The 16,069-nt window shown below is 39.0% G+C and overlaps 9 protein-coding genes across 9 annotated transcripts; 5 read left to right on the top strand and 4 right to left on the bottom strand.

Moving 5' to 3' along the window:
- Positions 1 to 242: 242 nt before the first annotated feature.
- On the top strand, positions 243 to 1,703 carry Bathy14g02700 (zeaxanthin epoxidase; the record flags this gene model as incomplete). The annotated part of the gene is made up of 1 exon (XM_007509176.1): positions 243 to 1,703. One exon carries the CDS (start codon positions 243 to 245, stop codon positions 1,701 to 1,703), a length of 1,461 nt encoding a protein of 486 aa, XP_007509238.1.
- A 125-nt stretch (positions 1,704 to 1,828) lies between these two features.
- Positions 1,829 to 5,390, bottom strand: Bathy14g02690 (the record flags this gene model as incomplete). Its single annotated transcript, XM_007509039.1, has 3 exons — positions 1,829 to 2,026; positions 2,196 to 4,860; positions 5,164 to 5,390. The coding sequence occupies 3 exons, from the start codon at positions 5,388 to 5,390 to the stop codon at positions 1,829 to 1,831; spliced, it is 3,090 nt and encodes a 1,029-aa protein (XP_007509101.1).
- A 544-nt stretch (positions 5,391 to 5,934) lies between these two features.
- Bathy14g02680 (transcription initiation factor TFIID subunit 11) lies at positions 5,935 to 6,237 on the top strand (the record flags this gene model as incomplete). The annotated part of the gene is made up of 1 exon (XM_007509113.1): positions 5,935 to 6,237. One exon carries the CDS (start codon positions 5,935 to 5,937, stop codon positions 6,235 to 6,237), a length of 303 nt encoding a protein of 100 aa, XP_007509175.1.
- Positions 6,238 to 7,255: 1,018 nt separating this feature from the next.
- Bathy14g02670 (predicted protein) lies at positions 7,256 to 8,353 on the top strand (the record flags this gene model as incomplete). Its single annotated transcript, XM_007509023.1, has 1 exon — positions 7,256 to 8,353. One exon carries the CDS (start codon positions 7,256 to 7,258, stop codon positions 8,351 to 8,353), a length of 1,098 nt encoding a protein of 365 aa, XP_007509085.1.
- Positions 8,354 to 8,814: 461 nt separating this feature from the next.
- Positions 8,815 to 10,110, bottom strand: Bathy14g02660 (predicted protein; the record flags this gene model as incomplete). Its single annotated transcript, XM_007509207.1, has 5 exons — positions 8,815 to 8,984; positions 9,040 to 9,232; positions 9,284 to 9,533; positions 9,723 to 9,798; positions 9,852 to 10,110. The coding sequence occupies 5 exons, from the start codon at positions 10,108 to 10,110 to the stop codon at positions 8,815 to 8,817; spliced, it is 948 nt and encodes a 315-aa protein (XP_007509269.1).
- A 309-nt stretch (positions 10,111 to 10,419) lies between these two features.
- On the top strand, positions 10,420 to 11,304 carry Bathy14g02650 (predicted protein; the record flags this gene model as incomplete). Its single annotated transcript, XM_007508960.1, has 1 exon — positions 10,420 to 11,304. The coding sequence occupies one exon, from the start codon at positions 10,420 to 10,422 to the stop codon at positions 11,302 to 11,304; it is 885 nt and encodes a 294-aa protein (XP_007509022.1).
- A 122-nt stretch (positions 11,305 to 11,426) lies between these two features.
- AtpB (ATP synthase beta chain, mitochondrial precursor) lies at positions 11,427 to 13,222 on the bottom strand (the record flags this gene model as incomplete). Its single annotated transcript, XM_007509007.1, has 5 exons — positions 11,427 to 12,337; positions 12,389 to 12,506; positions 12,558 to 12,646; positions 12,702 to 12,777; positions 12,833 to 13,222. 5 exons carry the CDS (start codon positions 13,220 to 13,222, stop codon positions 11,427 to 11,429), a joined length of 1,584 nt encoding a protein of 527 aa, XP_007509069.1.
- A 224-nt stretch (positions 13,223 to 13,446) lies between these two features.
- Bathy14g02630 (predicted protein) lies at positions 13,447 to 14,532 on the top strand (the record flags this gene model as incomplete). The annotated part of the gene is made up of 2 exons (XM_007509036.1): positions 13,447 to 13,644; positions 13,705 to 14,532. The coding sequence occupies 2 exons, from the start codon at positions 13,447 to 13,449 to the stop codon at positions 14,530 to 14,532; spliced, it is 1,026 nt and encodes a 341-aa protein (XP_007509098.1).
- Positions 14,533 to 14,583: 51 nt separating this feature from the next.
- On the bottom strand, positions 14,584 to 15,255 carry Bathy14g02620 (predicted protein; the record flags this gene model as incomplete). The annotated part of the gene is made up of 1 exon (XM_007509045.1): positions 14,584 to 15,255. One exon carries the CDS (start codon positions 15,253 to 15,255, stop codon positions 14,584 to 14,586), a length of 672 nt encoding a protein of 223 aa, XP_007509107.1.
- Positions 15,256 to 16,069: the final 814 nt, after the last annotated feature.

Below are 16,069 nucleotides of genomic sequence, written 5' to 3'. Positions count from 1 at the left end.
ATATACTGCTGTGAGGTACTGATACTCTCCGTATACAACAAAAAAGCTATGCCATACCAACAGTAGGTGTGACGTGTATAGGCAAGTAGGTGACTGTGGTATATACAGCCCGATAAAGCTTAAAAATAGTAATTCAGGTACACGATACAAGGAGATACAGTTCGCCGCCTGTGCTCCGTGCCTCCACCATCTCTCCTCTACTCGACTGAAGCTAGAAAGCTGATAAAATAACGTTTGAAAAAATGCCTGCACCCCTACAACAATTTTTACCTGGGAAAGCCAAGCCCTTCAAAACTTACGCTGGAATTAGACCTTCAAACAGATGTCACTATCTGCAAGTAAATTCTCTTAGCTCAGGCGTAGACAAAGAAAACCCTTTGAGAATAATCATCGCGGGCGGCGGTCTTGGGGGGTTATTTGCAGCAATATGTTTTTTGAAAGCGGGGCTGAACGTTACGATCATAGAGAAAACAGCTAGGTATAGACCTTTTGGTGGACCTATTCAACTCGCCTCGAATGGTATTGGAACAGTGAAAATTGTCAGTGAAAATCTCTATGAAAATATTAATAACGTAGCTCGACCGTTTTGGGGAACAGAAAGTGGAATACGTGATGGTTTGACTTCCGAATGGATGTTTAAATTTGAAGCTATCAACGAACTGCCCTCTGATTTACGACTGCCGTTTTCAGTGTGCATCGATCGTTCTGACTTACAGCTCGAGTTGTTGAAAGAATTAGCCGAAGTATCAGGGAAAGAAAACATATTGCGCATGTCTTCAACGTTGAAGTCGTACGAAATAAACTCCTCAGGAGAGGTGATTGTCCATCTTGATGACGAAACTCACTTGGTAGGGGATATTCTCATTGGAGCTGACGGTATCTGGAGTCAGACACGTTCAATTTTATTTGATGAATCATTCGGTTCCGAATTTGCTTCAAGTACCGCAAGCTTCACTGGGTTCAAATTATTTAGTGGCCTTCCTCTTTTTGCTTCGATCGAATTTCTAAAAATAGGGTATTGCGCATATATAGGTCCTGATAACTATTTCGTAGCCTGCCCAGATAAACAAGGCAGAATTCAGTGGTATGCTTTCATTAAATCAGATGCTGGTACAGATGATGTCGATAGATCAAAGGAATATTTACTAGAGGTATTTAAAGATTGGAACCCCACTGTACGTGATCTAATTAGTGCGACAAGTTCTGAAGAAATTCTTCAGAGAGATCTATGGGATAGGGCACCAAGTATATTTAAAGACTGGTCTAAGGATTGCATCACGTTGTTAGGGGATTCATGCCACGCAACAATGCCAAATATTGGCCAAGGATGTGGCCTTGCATTTGAAGATGGTTATGTTTTATCTCTACTATTAAAAGATATCAAAAGTCGACAGGAAATACCACATTTGCTAAAAAGATTTTATAGAAAAAGAATAGTTCGAACGGCAGCGATTCAAGGTTTGGGTAGGCTCAATAGTGAAGCAATCAAAATTTTAACACCACTACTTCCATATCGGCGATTTGTTGATACGGTATTGAGCCCGTTATTACCTTTGGTATTTCGATTGCAATTTTGGTACTGCTACTCTTTTTGCCCAGTTAATATAGATACGGAAGAAAGTTTAGATCTTGCAAAAAATATGAGTGAAAAATATGCTAGCGAAACAAAACTTGCCTGGCGTGATTTTATCAAGCGAACTTAGAATAGAATTATAGATTGATTATGACAAGCTTTGTACCACACACACACACACACACATACACACACACACTTTATCTTCAGATCCTTTTACACTTGTGAGTTGTTGTACAGCTATGAGAAGAGTTCTCAATGTTGTTTGTAGATAGTGAGAGCTTCCTCTTCAACCCAATCCCTTACACAAAGCTGAACTTCGTCGTGAATATCTGTTTCATCCATTTTATCTTCCTCTGCTGATTTTAATTGTGCCAACTGTGTGTCATCCTTAGTGTTGTCTTCACTAATATATTTACCAGGAAAGCCATCATTATTGTACTCAAGAAAAGACTAGGGAAAATATATAAATACTATGAATATTACTACTAATTCACTCACCAGGGCATATGTGTCTATGAGCTTTAATTGCTCTCCCATGAAAGGGACTTTGCAATCTACTCGAAAATCCTGTTCAAAGATATTATATACTCCAATAATGAAATGAAACATGAAATAAAACCTCGTTCGCTTTAACTCCTAATCTAACCTCAGATAACCCTGTATTTTCTCTCGCTACCACGGACTCTATAAAAGCTTTTATATAGATTCGAAAATATATATTGATTAAAAATCTCATACCTTTTTTGCCATTGAAATTATCAAACATTGCTGATTGTATTGCAACACGATCAAGTTCACGTTTTCGCATTGCCTTTTTCATTATGTTCTCCTCTACGGTTCCTTCACAAATGAGACGATATATGTTCACCTCTCTTTTTTGTCCTATTCTATGGCATCTATCCTGAGCTTGACTATCTATAGCAGGATTCCAATCAGTATCGTAGAATATTACAGTGTCCGCCCCCGTAAGATTGATGCCGAAGCCTCCGGATCGTGTGGATAAAATAAACACAAAAAGTCTTGCGTCCGTGTTAAACCTTTGAACAAGAAGTTGACGTTGCTCTGGTTTCGTACTTCCGTCAAGTCTACAGTATGAATATCCATATAAATTCAGGAATGATTCTAAAATATCTAGCATCTTTGTCATCTGTGTAAAAATTAGAACTTTATGTCCGCCAATCCGGAGCGCTCTCAACAGGTGCGCAAGTTTCTGCAATTTACCACAGTCATATTGTATCAATCGTTTATCATGGAAGAATAGTTGCTGTCGCACCACAATATATCGAAATTTTCCCGCAAAATAGGACAAGACATCACAAAGATATCTGTTTCGCAAAGATTGGCTAAAAAATCCACAGTTTGATCCAGTAAAGACTTTGGGTGTTGATGCCCGAACATGCGGGATAACACAAAAAAAGTGACAAAAATTTTCTTCAATCCATACAGCTCGTTTGTGGATGGAGGAAATCAAATTGGCAGTATCATGACAGACAATTGCTTCATTTTTTGCACAAAAGAATGCACGCATGGAGATGAGAGGATATTTTTTCATGACGCGACATATTAAAGATTCATCATGGGAGTGTACTTCCAATCCTTTCCTGTCCTCCAGACAGGCATTATTCACAATATTTTCCAACACGCATTTAGTCATCGAAGAAACACCTTTCATCGGTTTTTCCTTTTCACTCTTTGAAATACATTCGCTCTGGGTCACATTCTTAAGATCCTTGGAATGAGAATGTTCTATTGTACTAATATACCCAAAACAATCAAAGTTGTTAAGGTACTCTATTCTTGCACTATCTCTATTTAATAAGGAGCAAAGTAAAGCAGGAACACTCAGGTAAATACAAGGAAGTAGATCGAAAGAGCTTATAATAGCGCGGCCTGCAAATAGATCTGGATGATTGCATACTTTTCTAAGCTGCATTAAACAGTTTATGACTCCAAGCAGATTACCAGAACTAAGAATAGTAGATGTATCAGATGATGAAATATATTCTTCATAAAGTCTTCTTTGACGTCTTGAAAGTTGACAGTTAATTACATGTTCCTTTTTCTCTGGAAGATTTCTTTCCACATCTTTCTTCAATCTCCTCAAAATAAATGGTCGAAGCACATCATGCAAGCGAGCTATCACATTTTGATCAACTAAATCACCGTCATCTACCATTTCCATCAGGGGATTCGAAAACCAGCTCTTGAATTCGGAATGTGATTGGAATAAAGTCGGCATCAAAAAGTGCATAAGTGACCATAATTCCATAAGATTATTCTGTAGCGGAGTCCCAGTCAAAAGTAGTCTTCGATTGCTATTAAAATGTAAAAGTGTTTGCCAGCGTTGTGATCTCCAATTTTTTATGAGATGTGCCTCATCTAAAATCATGTAGCCCCATTTTTTTCGGCGAAATATAATTTGATCTTGTACGACCAATCTGTAAGTTGTAATACAGATGTGAAAACTGTTTGGTTTACTCCACCCACAACGCTTCATCTTCCGTTCTTTCTGTGATCCGAAATAAGTCAATATCTTAAATGCTGGACACCATTTTTTGAACTCAACTTCCCAGTTCAATATCACAGAAGTCGGAACGATAATTAAATGAGGTCCCCATGATCCACGATTACAAGCAAGATATGCAAGAAGGCTAATTGTTTGAATGGTTTTGCCAAGACCCATCTCATCAGCTAGTATTCCATTCATGGAGTTTTCATAGCAACTTGCCAACCATTTGAGCCCAGTTTCCTGGTATTCCCGTAACGAATGTTTTAGAAGGAAAGGAGAAAGACTAAAATACGAATTAAAGCAATCAATCTTGTCTCCGGAAGATATGAATTCAGCGAGAAGTGAGTTTGTATTTTCTTCTTTGCATACGTTTGAGTGTACCTGTATTTCACTGTGAAGTCTTAAAAGCTTTTCAATCGGAATGTGAGCATCAAATTGAAGATCTCGAACTTCTGCCATGTAGTCAAGGTCATTTTTACGATCGTATGCCATTTCCTCTCTCATGTATTCTTCATCATCAGATGTCTCCGAATCTGTGGGATGATAACTTGCAGAATCGCTAAAATTTTCGTCATCTTTTCCTACTTGAAGCTGCTTGAAATTGTTTTGGTGTTCGGATCCACGGGAGTCTTTGAATTCGTTCAGTTTTCCTGATAACATTCTAGAATATTTCTCTGTTTGAAAAAGAAGTGCGTCTAGATGAGAACCGGAAATAAAGACAAATAATCTTTTCAAAAAAGTACGAATTACCGAGTTGTTTGTCCAATTCCCTTCTCTGCATTATTTCCGTTAAATTCTTTCGCCGCCACTCGACAACCTATGAGAACGTGTGTTAGTGAAACTTGCAACAACTTCACATATAGTTTAGAATACTTTATGAATTTTTTTCCAGTATGAAAGGACTTCGCCTGATATCCCTCCTGCCACGTCTTTTTTGGAAGTCTTGCCGTGCTGCTCTGTGTTGTGAACGTTTTCCATCCTTGATTTATTCGAGTCGAAAATAAATTTTCGCGCGGTTTTTTGCCTGATTGAAAATTAGATTATCGATTATAGGGTGCACTTTTGAGGAAGCATATACCTCCACTTCCTCTCTCGTATGTAATCACCCGCTAGCCAACGCATTTCTTCTCGGACGTGATCCCAATGGCTTTTGTTTATATCCGGCTCAGGATAAAGCGGAAGTGGTTTAGAGAATGAAGAATAGAGATAAGAACCCAGGAGTAATTTCTCTTGATTATAAATCCTGAACGCGTTCTCGATGACAGTAATATCAATTTCATCGTCTCCAGCAGCACAACCCTCCATTACTCTGTGCGTTCAAATGAAAAAAATGAACGTGAGATATCGTCTCCAGACGTACTGAAGTTTTTCCCCCTTGCGTTTAGTGGAATAGTAAACCGCTTGACGAGTAGATTATAGTATTGGCATGTGATGTCGTAGCTAGGCTCCTTTTAGTTTCTTGTAAGGTGATGAGCAAAGGTGCAAGTGTGAAAACACACACAATACTCTGCGGTCTTTTGAAATAAAGTTAAAAATTCGTGTATTCTCGACTTTGTTTTCATTCTCGCCTATAAGTATTTATCACATTTCAATGAATCACGCAGTCTGGCAGCTGGCAGAGAGGCAGTCTCGCAGAGTCGCAGTGCAGATTTCAGATTTTTCAAAAAAATGGAAAATTTCGTCATTCTAGCAATTGAGATTTTGTGTCTAAGTGATACCGCGCAGCCTGCCACCTCTGACCGCTCAGCAGTATTAAGGCCTATATCATATATCTTATTTCCCGTTGTTTTGTATCAGGCTTGTTTTGAGGGAGGTATTACAAATGACATTCCACTTTTCTACAGCTCAAATGGAGCGCTACGAATGCTACAGGCGTTCTCATATTGGTAAACCCGCATTGAAAAAATTATTTTATAGTTTGACCGGCGTGTCTCTGAATCCGAATGGTTTAATAATTTTGAGCTCCGTTGTGAAAATGTTTATTGGAGAGTTGACAGAAAAGTCCCGTTTAATAGTTGAAGAGCAAGGTTTTAGTCAGTTAGACGAAATAAGACCGAGCCACATTCTGGAGTCTGCTCGAATGATGAATGTGAAAACCAAGATGAACCGAACGAAGCACCATAAAAAATTTAGAAGAGGATATATTTTATAACCGGACTGACACAACATTGTAGTTTCTAAAGTTAATTAATTTCCCCTTGTATTGAGCTTAAGAGTACTTCAGGTTTCAATTCGAGGTTCGTCAATTCGTCTGACATTTTCTGTCTTGTGCATTCATTTTGCAACTTTGAGTTCTATTGTATTAATTATACTGGAAATTGTTCCTCTATTGCTGCGAGTTGTAGGGGACGAGGAGAAGTTATTATTAGCAAAGACGTACAAGTGTGATGGTAGCGGTAATCTGCTGCTTCTAAAGAAGCTTTGTAACACATAGCATTAGAACCTCGTATATACCTGGTGCAGTTTTGTCGAAGTCACCCTTTTTTCTCTATATATTTTTTTAGATTCAGATCTTCAGGAGGCTCACGATTGGAGAATACTGTGGGTTATCAGTTCCTGTTCCTTTTTTCCCTTTTTTTGTGTAACGTGTCCCCTGTGAAAACGGTGTCGTGAGAAGCGCTAACACCCTGCTCACCCAGCTCGCCAGCTGAGTGCCCCAATTTTATAAGTTTGAAGCTCTCTCTTTTTTTTTGGTTCAGCAGTGCGCTTCCAGCCCTGGTAGCCTGGTTTACTGTTTTAACGGCAGCCCGCAGCAAGTTGGAGTGGCAGGGTATACCTCACTGTTTTTTCCGGGACTCGTAAGAAGACGTAAGTTCTGAAAATTCAAAGAAGCATGAGACGAGTAAGTTGCACGCATGCAACCAAAGAAAGAAGTAGATAAATGAAAGCAAACCTCGCAAAGTTTTCATGATAGTGAATTGTGGTGTACTTGTTTCATTACATTGAAGAGCATAATCATATATAAAAAAATTCTTGAAAGCGGAGTAACCTACTCCTAGGCAATCCAAACCCCTTCTTGACGTCCCGATATTTTCTCTAATAAAGGAGAGGGAGGGAATGCAACAAGCACTTGAATCGTACTTCGGTATACTGTTATACTATTCGAGTCAGGAAGGTGCGTAATCAAATTTGATTGTCTCCCTTGTTGTGGATTCCCTTTGGCTTCTAAAATGCCGAGAAAGAAAACACCTTTTATTCAAAAGAAACACTCAAATACGTATTCAATTTCTGCTGGCCATAATGACTTTATTGATGAAAAATATGCTAGCCAAGGTAGTATCCAGAAACCTGAAGAAAATGGTAGCGAAACTGGTGCAAGAAAAACCGTTTCGGAAAGTTCTGGGCCGATTCCAGAGCAACAAAACCGGAAGGAGATATTAGATTTGTGCTTGTTTGATGACGGATATGATTACACTCAACATTTACGCTCAGTTGAGTTAGACTCTCTCGTCAAAGTTAGTCCTATCTCTACAAGAAAGCAATCCCTTTCGTCGAATGCTTCGCACGATGTTTCAAATCCACATATATTTACAGATCGCTGTATGGAAAGTGAAATTTTAGAAGTTATAGAAACTATTGAGACAATAGAACTAAGTGATGGAGGGGAACAAGAAACAGGAGATTTAGAAGATACCTTCTTCTTGGAAGCTATGCAAGGAGAAAAAGTGCTTTCTGACGTTACAGATAAGCCAATCCTTCTGTCAGAAAGAATTTCAATGTCATCAACGTGCACATTTCAATTAGATCGAACAGCCTCGCTAAACAAGGATGAAAATGATGACAATTGTATGTTACTCCCAAGTGGCAGAGTTCATAGCGAGGAATCGAGAAGAACAGCAAAAAATGTTCAAGCAAATAGTGGTCAAACCCAAGTCCTTAAAACTATTTCAAAAATGATTACCGAAGAAATAATTTCAACAGTCGATTTAAAGTCGCCCGAAGTGAAGTACGATAAAACAAGACTTGGCGAGGAAAACCTGCATATGTTGAAGGAAACTTTTTTGAACTCACCTTCAATTATTAAAGATGATAACATAAAGACTCACCCGAGTGTAAGCATTAAGGAACAATCTACTCAGAATGATGTCTTTCTTTTCAACACAGCCATTCCTGAGAACTGGAGATGGAATATTAGAAGGAAGGGTGAAGATAGATCTGAAAAGTTAGAGAGAAAACATGCTGTGAAAGAAGGAAGAAGAGTTGCACGATTGGCTAAGAAAAATTTAAAGAAATCCTTTAAAGAACTCAATCAAGCCACAAAAAGTTAAAAGTTGCGGTAGTGATACAAACAGATATGTATACACACCTACAGGCACATATCTACATTAATGTTCATATCTTTAGACGAGAAGTTTTCATGGACGAGAAGATTACTCCAAAATTATCGTTTCAGCCTCATGTATAGCGATTGATTATACTGTAACGCTTTATATGATACATTTTAGTGCTTGTTTCGAATTAAAAGGTTCACAACATCAGGCTCTGTTCTGAAATAAATAAAGTATGCAATCTATATCATTTGAACATGAACAGTTCGTAAACTGATAATCCCTATTTTATGGTGGGTTCTGGAAATATCCTCTGCTATTTTGGATTCATTCTCAGCGCATGATACATTGAATATTCATGTGCATAAACTTAAATTTTGATCATACTTTCTCAGCTACTTGAACATTCATTTTTGGTTCCCATGTTGGAGGGATAGTGTCCTTCCACTACAAGAACTTCGTTATAATTTGTTTAGAGAAGCATAGTACCATAGACTTACCTGAACTAAGAGTTCATTTCGTTTGCCCGAGCAAAATATTTTCTTACAGTTTGCAAATTCGAAGCCGTCATTGTAGTCTCTAATAAGATCATCTGAAATATCAAGTTCACTGACCCAACTTTCTTGGTATCCTTGAGAACGAAAATCAACCTTAAAATGATATTTGAATGAATAAAAAATGATTACCATCCATCCATTCAACAAGATATTCAACTCCTCCGTTATCCGAAATTCTAGAGTCGATTATGTTAGAAGGCACTACCTCTTCAAATGTATAATTTCGTAGCAGGGTGGAGAGCGTTTCCAGCCTTGAGCGCTTTGTGTAAGTAGTTGTTGAAGCTGGGGTGGCCGCTTTCAGTGTTTCAACTAAGTTGAGAGCCTATGTCAGTTTTTAGATAGGGCTCCTTTAGGATGAAAATAGATATCTCACAGATCGCCCTGAATCATCTTCAACCTCTGGATCTGCCCCTGCTCTGAGAAGTATTTCAACAGTTTCAGTATTCAAATATCCCGCAGCAATATGGAGGGAAGTATAGCCTTCACAATCCTGTTTTAGACTGAATTGACTATGAATAGTATAATAAGTTTTAAAAATTACATGCGCATCAACTTCCGCTTCATTTGCTAGCAGGCTTTCCACGTTCGTTAAATTACCAATACCACACGCATAGTGCAAAGGGCTATTATGATGGTTCCAGTTAGAAATAGAGAAAAATGAGTTATGTTTTTAGTAAGGATTCACCTCCTATTTTTCATATCACGGGCTTTGACAAGGACCTCTCCACTGCCCTCCATTAAAGCTGAAAAATTCGGAGATTTCTTCTTCGCATGATTATTACTTGAAGCAAATAAAAAGTATTTCGATATACCTCTTCCCGGCAAAGTGCCCACCATTCTCTGCTAAATTTCCTACGAATATCTTCTGCAACATTCTTAGAAGGTACCCTGCATGAAACTTCAGTAAAGTCATGTAAAACAGATGAGATCGTACCAGACACTGTGAGAAGAACCTTCAAAGCTCGCTAAGAACTCGAGACGAAAATTGGAGGGATCTAACTGATTAATCCTGCATCCATGAATGTTTTCAACTGTGCGCATACTATCTTTTTGGCTCGCATTAGGAGATAATGTCTTGCGCTTGTAAAATAGAGAGCTTGTAGAATTTTTTTTATTATTATAACTATTCAGGATAGTGGGCGCAAAATTTCTGCGGCAGGAGAAGTTTGCGCTCGCATTATTATAGACGGCGGCTCTCATCAACTCCTTGTATTTACGTACTGTCAGCTAGTGTCTCTCTTTCTTTGAATGTTTACCAATCTGAAAAGACAAGAAAATTTGTTCACTCATCTATCTATGAAATATGAAATGAAAAAAAGAGAGAAACTTGAATTTAAGGTGTGGAGGACTTTTTGTGTTTTTTGTGGTGAATCCTAACTCAGGGGGTCTGCCGACAACCCGACACTCTTCTTCAACCCAGCTATCGTTCTCAGTAGATTCTTATCCACTTCGACTTCGTGAACTTCTAAATAATATAATTCTTGGATTACGGCTCACATGAAAACAAGAATGTCTATGCTTTCGCCGATCTTTATTAGAGTTTCTGAGATTTGGAGACAGTGGGACTTACTTGTATCGAGAAATATTTTGTATACACTGAAAAGTATAGGTTGGGATGTGGATCCAATCAGTCCCGCAACAAAAGACTATATAGCCGTGGAAAGTCCTACATTCTTGATCTCAAACCTTTTATTTTACATTGTTATCATTGGATTTGGTCGCGCTCGGATAAGGAGAACTCAGAGAAAACAAGACTTGCAGAACGGAAGTCCGGGTTGGGTGCACTTCTTCGTAATTATTCACAATATTTTCCTAATTTTATTGAGTCTATACATGTGCTGTGGATGTATCTTAGAGGCCAGGAAAAATAAGTATCACCTGTGGGGCAATGAATACAAGCAGAGCGAAGTGGAGATGGCAAAATATATATACATTTTTTATATCAGCAAGATATACGAGTTTGTTGATACCTTTATCATGCTTTTGAAAGGAAACATCAAGCAAATTTCTTTTCTACATGTTTACCATCATGCCACAATTTCATTCATATGGTGGATGATAACAAGAAAAGCTCCAGGTGGCGATGCTTACTTTAGTGCTGCCTTGAATTCTTGGGTTCATGTTTGTATGTATACTTATTACTTATCTGCTGCTCTGTTGGGAAAGAATAAGCATGTGAGGAAAAAATATTTATGGTGGGGAAAATATTTAACACAGCTACAAATACTTCAATTTGTACTGAACCTTCTTCAAGCCATGTATTGCTCCGCGTATTCGCCTTACCCTAAGTGGATATCAAGATTATTATTTGTTTATATGCTCAGTCTTTTGGTATTATTTGGTCAGTTCTACTATACGAAGCACATCGCCTTGGAGAAGAGGAAGTTGAGATGAAGAGTTATCCTAGTTAGTATTTGAATGATGATTAGCGAATTTACTTGATCATACGGTAGTATACTAATTATTATTCAAGTATTCCAGGTAAAAATTCATTAAGAACATTTTGAAACATGAAACTAAGCCACTTGCTTCGCCAACTCGTCAGCTTTTGCAATTGCTTCGTTGATGTCCCCAACCATGTAAAAAGCCATTTCAGGAAGATCATCGTACTGACCTTCTAGTAATCCTTTAAAGCCAGAGACAGTATCTTTCAACTCAACATACTTTCCGGGACTTCCAGTGAAAACTTCAGCAACATGAAATGGTTGAGATAAAAATCGCATAACTTTTCTCGCTCGCGAAACTGTCATTTTATCATCCTCAGAAAGTTCATCCATACCTAGAATAGCAATGATATCCTGTAAATTTTTGTAGTCTTGAAGAACTTTTTGAACCCCACGCGCAGTATCGTAATGCTCTTCACCAAGAGACAGGGGAGAGAGCATTCTGGAGGTAGAATCAAGCGGGTCAACTGCTGGATAGATGCCTATCTCCGCAATGGATCTTGAGAGAACTGTCGTCGCATCTAAGTGTGCAAAAGTAGTGGCAGGAGCAGGATCTGTGAGATCGTCAGCAGGGACGTAAATAGCCTGTACTGAAGTAATCGACCCCTTCATGGTCGTCGTAATCCTTTCTTGTAATCCACCAAGATCGGTGGCAAGAGTTGGTTGATAACCTACAGCAGATGGAATACGTCCTAACAATGCAGACACTTCTGAGTTAGCCTGAGTGAACCGAAAGATGTTATCCACAAAGAGTAAGACATCTTGCCCTTCAAAATCCCGAAAATATTCTGCGACAGTAAGACCTGTGAGCCCAACTCTAGCTCTTGCACCTGGCGGTTCGTTCATTTGACCATATACTAAAGTACACTTGGAATCACTTGCTTCGTTACCGAGCTTTATGACACCTCCTTCGATCATTTCGTGGTAAAGATCGTTTCCTTCTCGCGTGCGTTCGCCAACTCCAGCAAAAACAGAGAAACCACCTGAGTAACAAAAGTTATACGAAAGTCGTTGTCAAGAAAAGTTGAACGCACCGTGGCCCTTGGCAATATTATTAATGAGTTCCATGATAAAAACTGTTTTGCCGACACCGGCTCCTCCGAACAAACCAATTTTCCCTCCTTTCTGATATGGCGCTAATAGATCTACAACCTGAAGAGGGGTGTTAACTTTATAATTGCGCAAAAAGTTTTAAAACAATACCTTGATTCCAGTTGTCAACATTTCCATCTCAGTACTTTGATCCACGAAAGGGGGAGCTTCGCGATGAATTCCGAGCGTTGATTGTGAATCTAATGAGTATATCGATGATTTAGAGGTAGTTTGAATAGATACTCATCGTCTTACCAATGGGTCCACACTCGTCAATTGGTTCTCCGATCACATTCATGATCCGTCCCAAAGTCGGTCTTCCAACGGGAATCTAAAAATATATATATCGTAAGCTCACCAAAGTTACTCAATCTCATAAGGCATACCTGAATCGGACTACCGGTACTCAAAACACTCTGACCACGCACAAGACCCTCCGTTGTATCCATCGCAATGGTACGAACTGTATTTTCTCCGAGGTGCTGCGCTACTTCGAGAACTAATCGAATTTCGTGTCCTTCGACTTCAAGCGCGCTCAGGATCGGAGGGAGATCACCGTCAAACTGTACATCGACAACCGCTCCAATAACTTGGGTGACACGGCCGTTCACCGAAGTTGACGCCGCAGAAAATTTGCGACATATTACCGGGCGACCAAATGTGGACTGCGCAAAAGTAAGGTTGGTGGCTACATTACCAATAACGGCGGGTGCGGAATTATATTTGCTCGCTTGAGTAAGCGCTGAGGAGGCTAAGTAACTAGCGCGACGAAACATTATTACTTTGTGGAAGTTAGTCCTAAGAAGACGATAGACGTACAAATGTACGGAAATGTAATGTTTGAACAATGTATGAATTCGAGTTGAATTGATTTCTTTTTCAAAAGTGCCACTTCTGCCTCCTTGTTTTACAAATTAATTTAGGGCTTCGGGTTACTAATTCTTCAAAAACTTTCCCGCCAAAAAAAGGTAGATCGGCACAGATACGATACAGACCCAAAATGAAAGGACTACGGAAGCGTGCCCACTCTAATTTGAGCTTTGAACAGTATACGCACAGCATAAAGGGATTCTCCAAGAGAATCAAACGGGATTGTGATGAGGAGCCCTTGACACTACTTTCCAATTCGTATATTAAACCATTTTCCGAATTCCTTGATGCTCCAGTTACCAAAGTAATTGTAGATCCTTTAATTAAGGTACGCGCTCTATTCGCCTTTGATCTGAATTTCCATTCTAAATTTATCATGCAATGACAGAATATTTACCGATTTGTTGATAAGAAAACATACTTGGACTGGGGCCTCACAAGCGACTGGCGTGTCTCAGGACCACGAAACAGAGTCTCTGTTCAACACTATACGAAATCTTCTTACCCGAGTTTAAATATTTCAGAAGCTGCTTCAAGTTCACAATCAGTATCAAGTACTGAGATAGACAACTCAGCTTCTGAGGGTTATGGGGAAATGACTGAGGGATCCATAGAACGTTTATTTTGTTACCTTGCTCGTATTGATCGAAAGGATTCACCTGCATCATTTGCAGTATCAACACCCCAAAAAAATGTAGGAAGAAGTGTAGCCAAGCCATCTTCGGAGTCTCCTTCTCCCGAATCCCAAGTGAATACGTTTATTGATATTGGTAGTGGTTACGGAAAAGTAGTTTTTCATGCAAAATTGGGAGGAAGATATTCGCATTCAGTTGGGATCGAATATGTTGAATCGAGAGCTTCTTTAGCTGCAAGTATACGAGATGAACTTCTTTTGGAAAGGAATAATCTACTTAACTCAAGTGCCCGTGAGTTGCTCCGGAGCTGTGTTTTGGTTCATGCAGATGCAACAAAATGGAAATGTTTCAATTATTCTCATATTTATATGTATGATCGTGTGTTCAATGAAAGTACACTGAGTGCGCTTGCAGGAAGATTGAATAGTAGCTCTTTTAAATTTTTAGTGACTTATCGCCGCTTTGAGGAATGGTGTCGCCTGGGACTAAAGAACATAAAACTACTGAATTCAATTACTATGAGAACTACAGGAGGTCAGAACTTTAAGGCATATATTCTCTGCCAGGAACTTCCTGAATAAAGAAATGAGAAAATGCGATAATGAAATTCAACGGCTCGCCCACTAAATAGATTAAATACTATATCTATTACGATCAACTCTACCATAATCAAAGCTTTCTCGTTTTCTAAAAAGTCGTTTCACAAAAAATAACTGAAAAACTGCAGCTAGAATCATAACTGCACTTTCTAGTAATGCCATTAACTTGACTCTGCTTTGAGTACTGGTGGTTGTACGCGCGTGGCGCACTGCTCTATGTTTGTGGTATTTCGAATCTTCCGAAACTTGTGCAACTTGAGCATCTAAGTTTTGAAGAGCCTCTAAAACTGGGTCTAAATGTTTTTTCGTGGCTTTTCCATGATCCCAATGATGCCCAGTGTGACTAAAATAAGTAAGTTGTTCACTTCTATCTCCCATATTCGTAAAACATACCGTGTAAACACCAGCTGTATTTGCTTGATACTCAAACTTATGTTCTGTTTCACCGATTGCGTTGTAAATCTCTTTTGAGTGCGGATCCGTGACCGTCAAATCAAAGCTCGATTCTTTCCCATTAAATCCATTCAAACTTTCGACAAAAAAAGAACCCGTCACCAAGTCATGCGACTCGCCAGGGTGTTCTGTGAAACATTCTACTGAGTGTGGCCGGACTATCATTTTTATACTGTGTGCATAGCTCCCAAAGAAAGCAAGTATCACTCTCAAGAGATTCGCTGTACGAGCTGGTGTATGGCTAGATATCATAGGAAAACAAGGGTATCTGATTCAAACTTATCGCAGGTTGTCGTGCTCTATTATGAGAGTTTAATCGTATTCCTGGATACGGTGATTGGAGGCTATATGTGTTTCACCGTTTTAACTTTTTTATTTGTCTCCTTGGCTATTGCCGATTTCAATGTCAGTAACTTAATTTCTTGAGGAGTGTAATTGAAGACAAGAACAAAATAAAAAATGATGTCCCCTGAAGTCTGACTTTGTGCTAACAGCGGCAGAAGAATACGAATCTTGTAATTAGAAAGCTCGCCTGAATATACGAATATCAATGATAATCGAAAGGAAGGAAAAGCTAGTGCGAGTTTTTTTCCAATTCTCTAAATTTTCCTATGATTGATATCCTGTCCTTGTAATGAAAAATTTACACACAGTATCCGTGTGTATATGCTTTCAATAAGCTTTTGTTGAAGGTTCTGTTGTGTATAGTCTTCTTGTGTATGGTAGCGTATCGCGACTATACTCGTGGCCGCGAACTTTTTCTAAGAATACGCGTAAAACAAGACGAAAGTGAGAAACTTTGACTCTTTGAGTCTTTGACTGTTTGCCAAAAAGGAGGAGACCAGGCCTTCGTCCCTTCGACCCAGGCATCCAGTCTAGCCGCCCTTACGGAATCGAGGAAATTTGAAAACGCCATTCACTTAACACTTTGTTTCTTCTTTCTTGATTAGAGGATAGAATAGCAAAGGAATATGTAAAGCGCGGCAATGTGTGAAAAGTGAAAGAATCGAGCTTTTCCCGGTACATTAATACAACATGTAACTTCTTTTCTACTTGTGTTCAAAGA

Source organism: Bathycoccus prasinos (assembly GCF_002220235.1).
Source record: "Bathycoccus prasinos genomic : Chromosome_14".
NCBI lineage: Eukaryota > Viridiplantae > Chlorophyta > Mamiellophyceae > Mamiellales > Bathycoccaceae > Bathycoccus > Bathycoccus prasinos.
The sequence above is the reverse complement of the archived record's forward strand: the minus strand, read 5'-3'. Positions and strand labels throughout refer to the sequence as shown.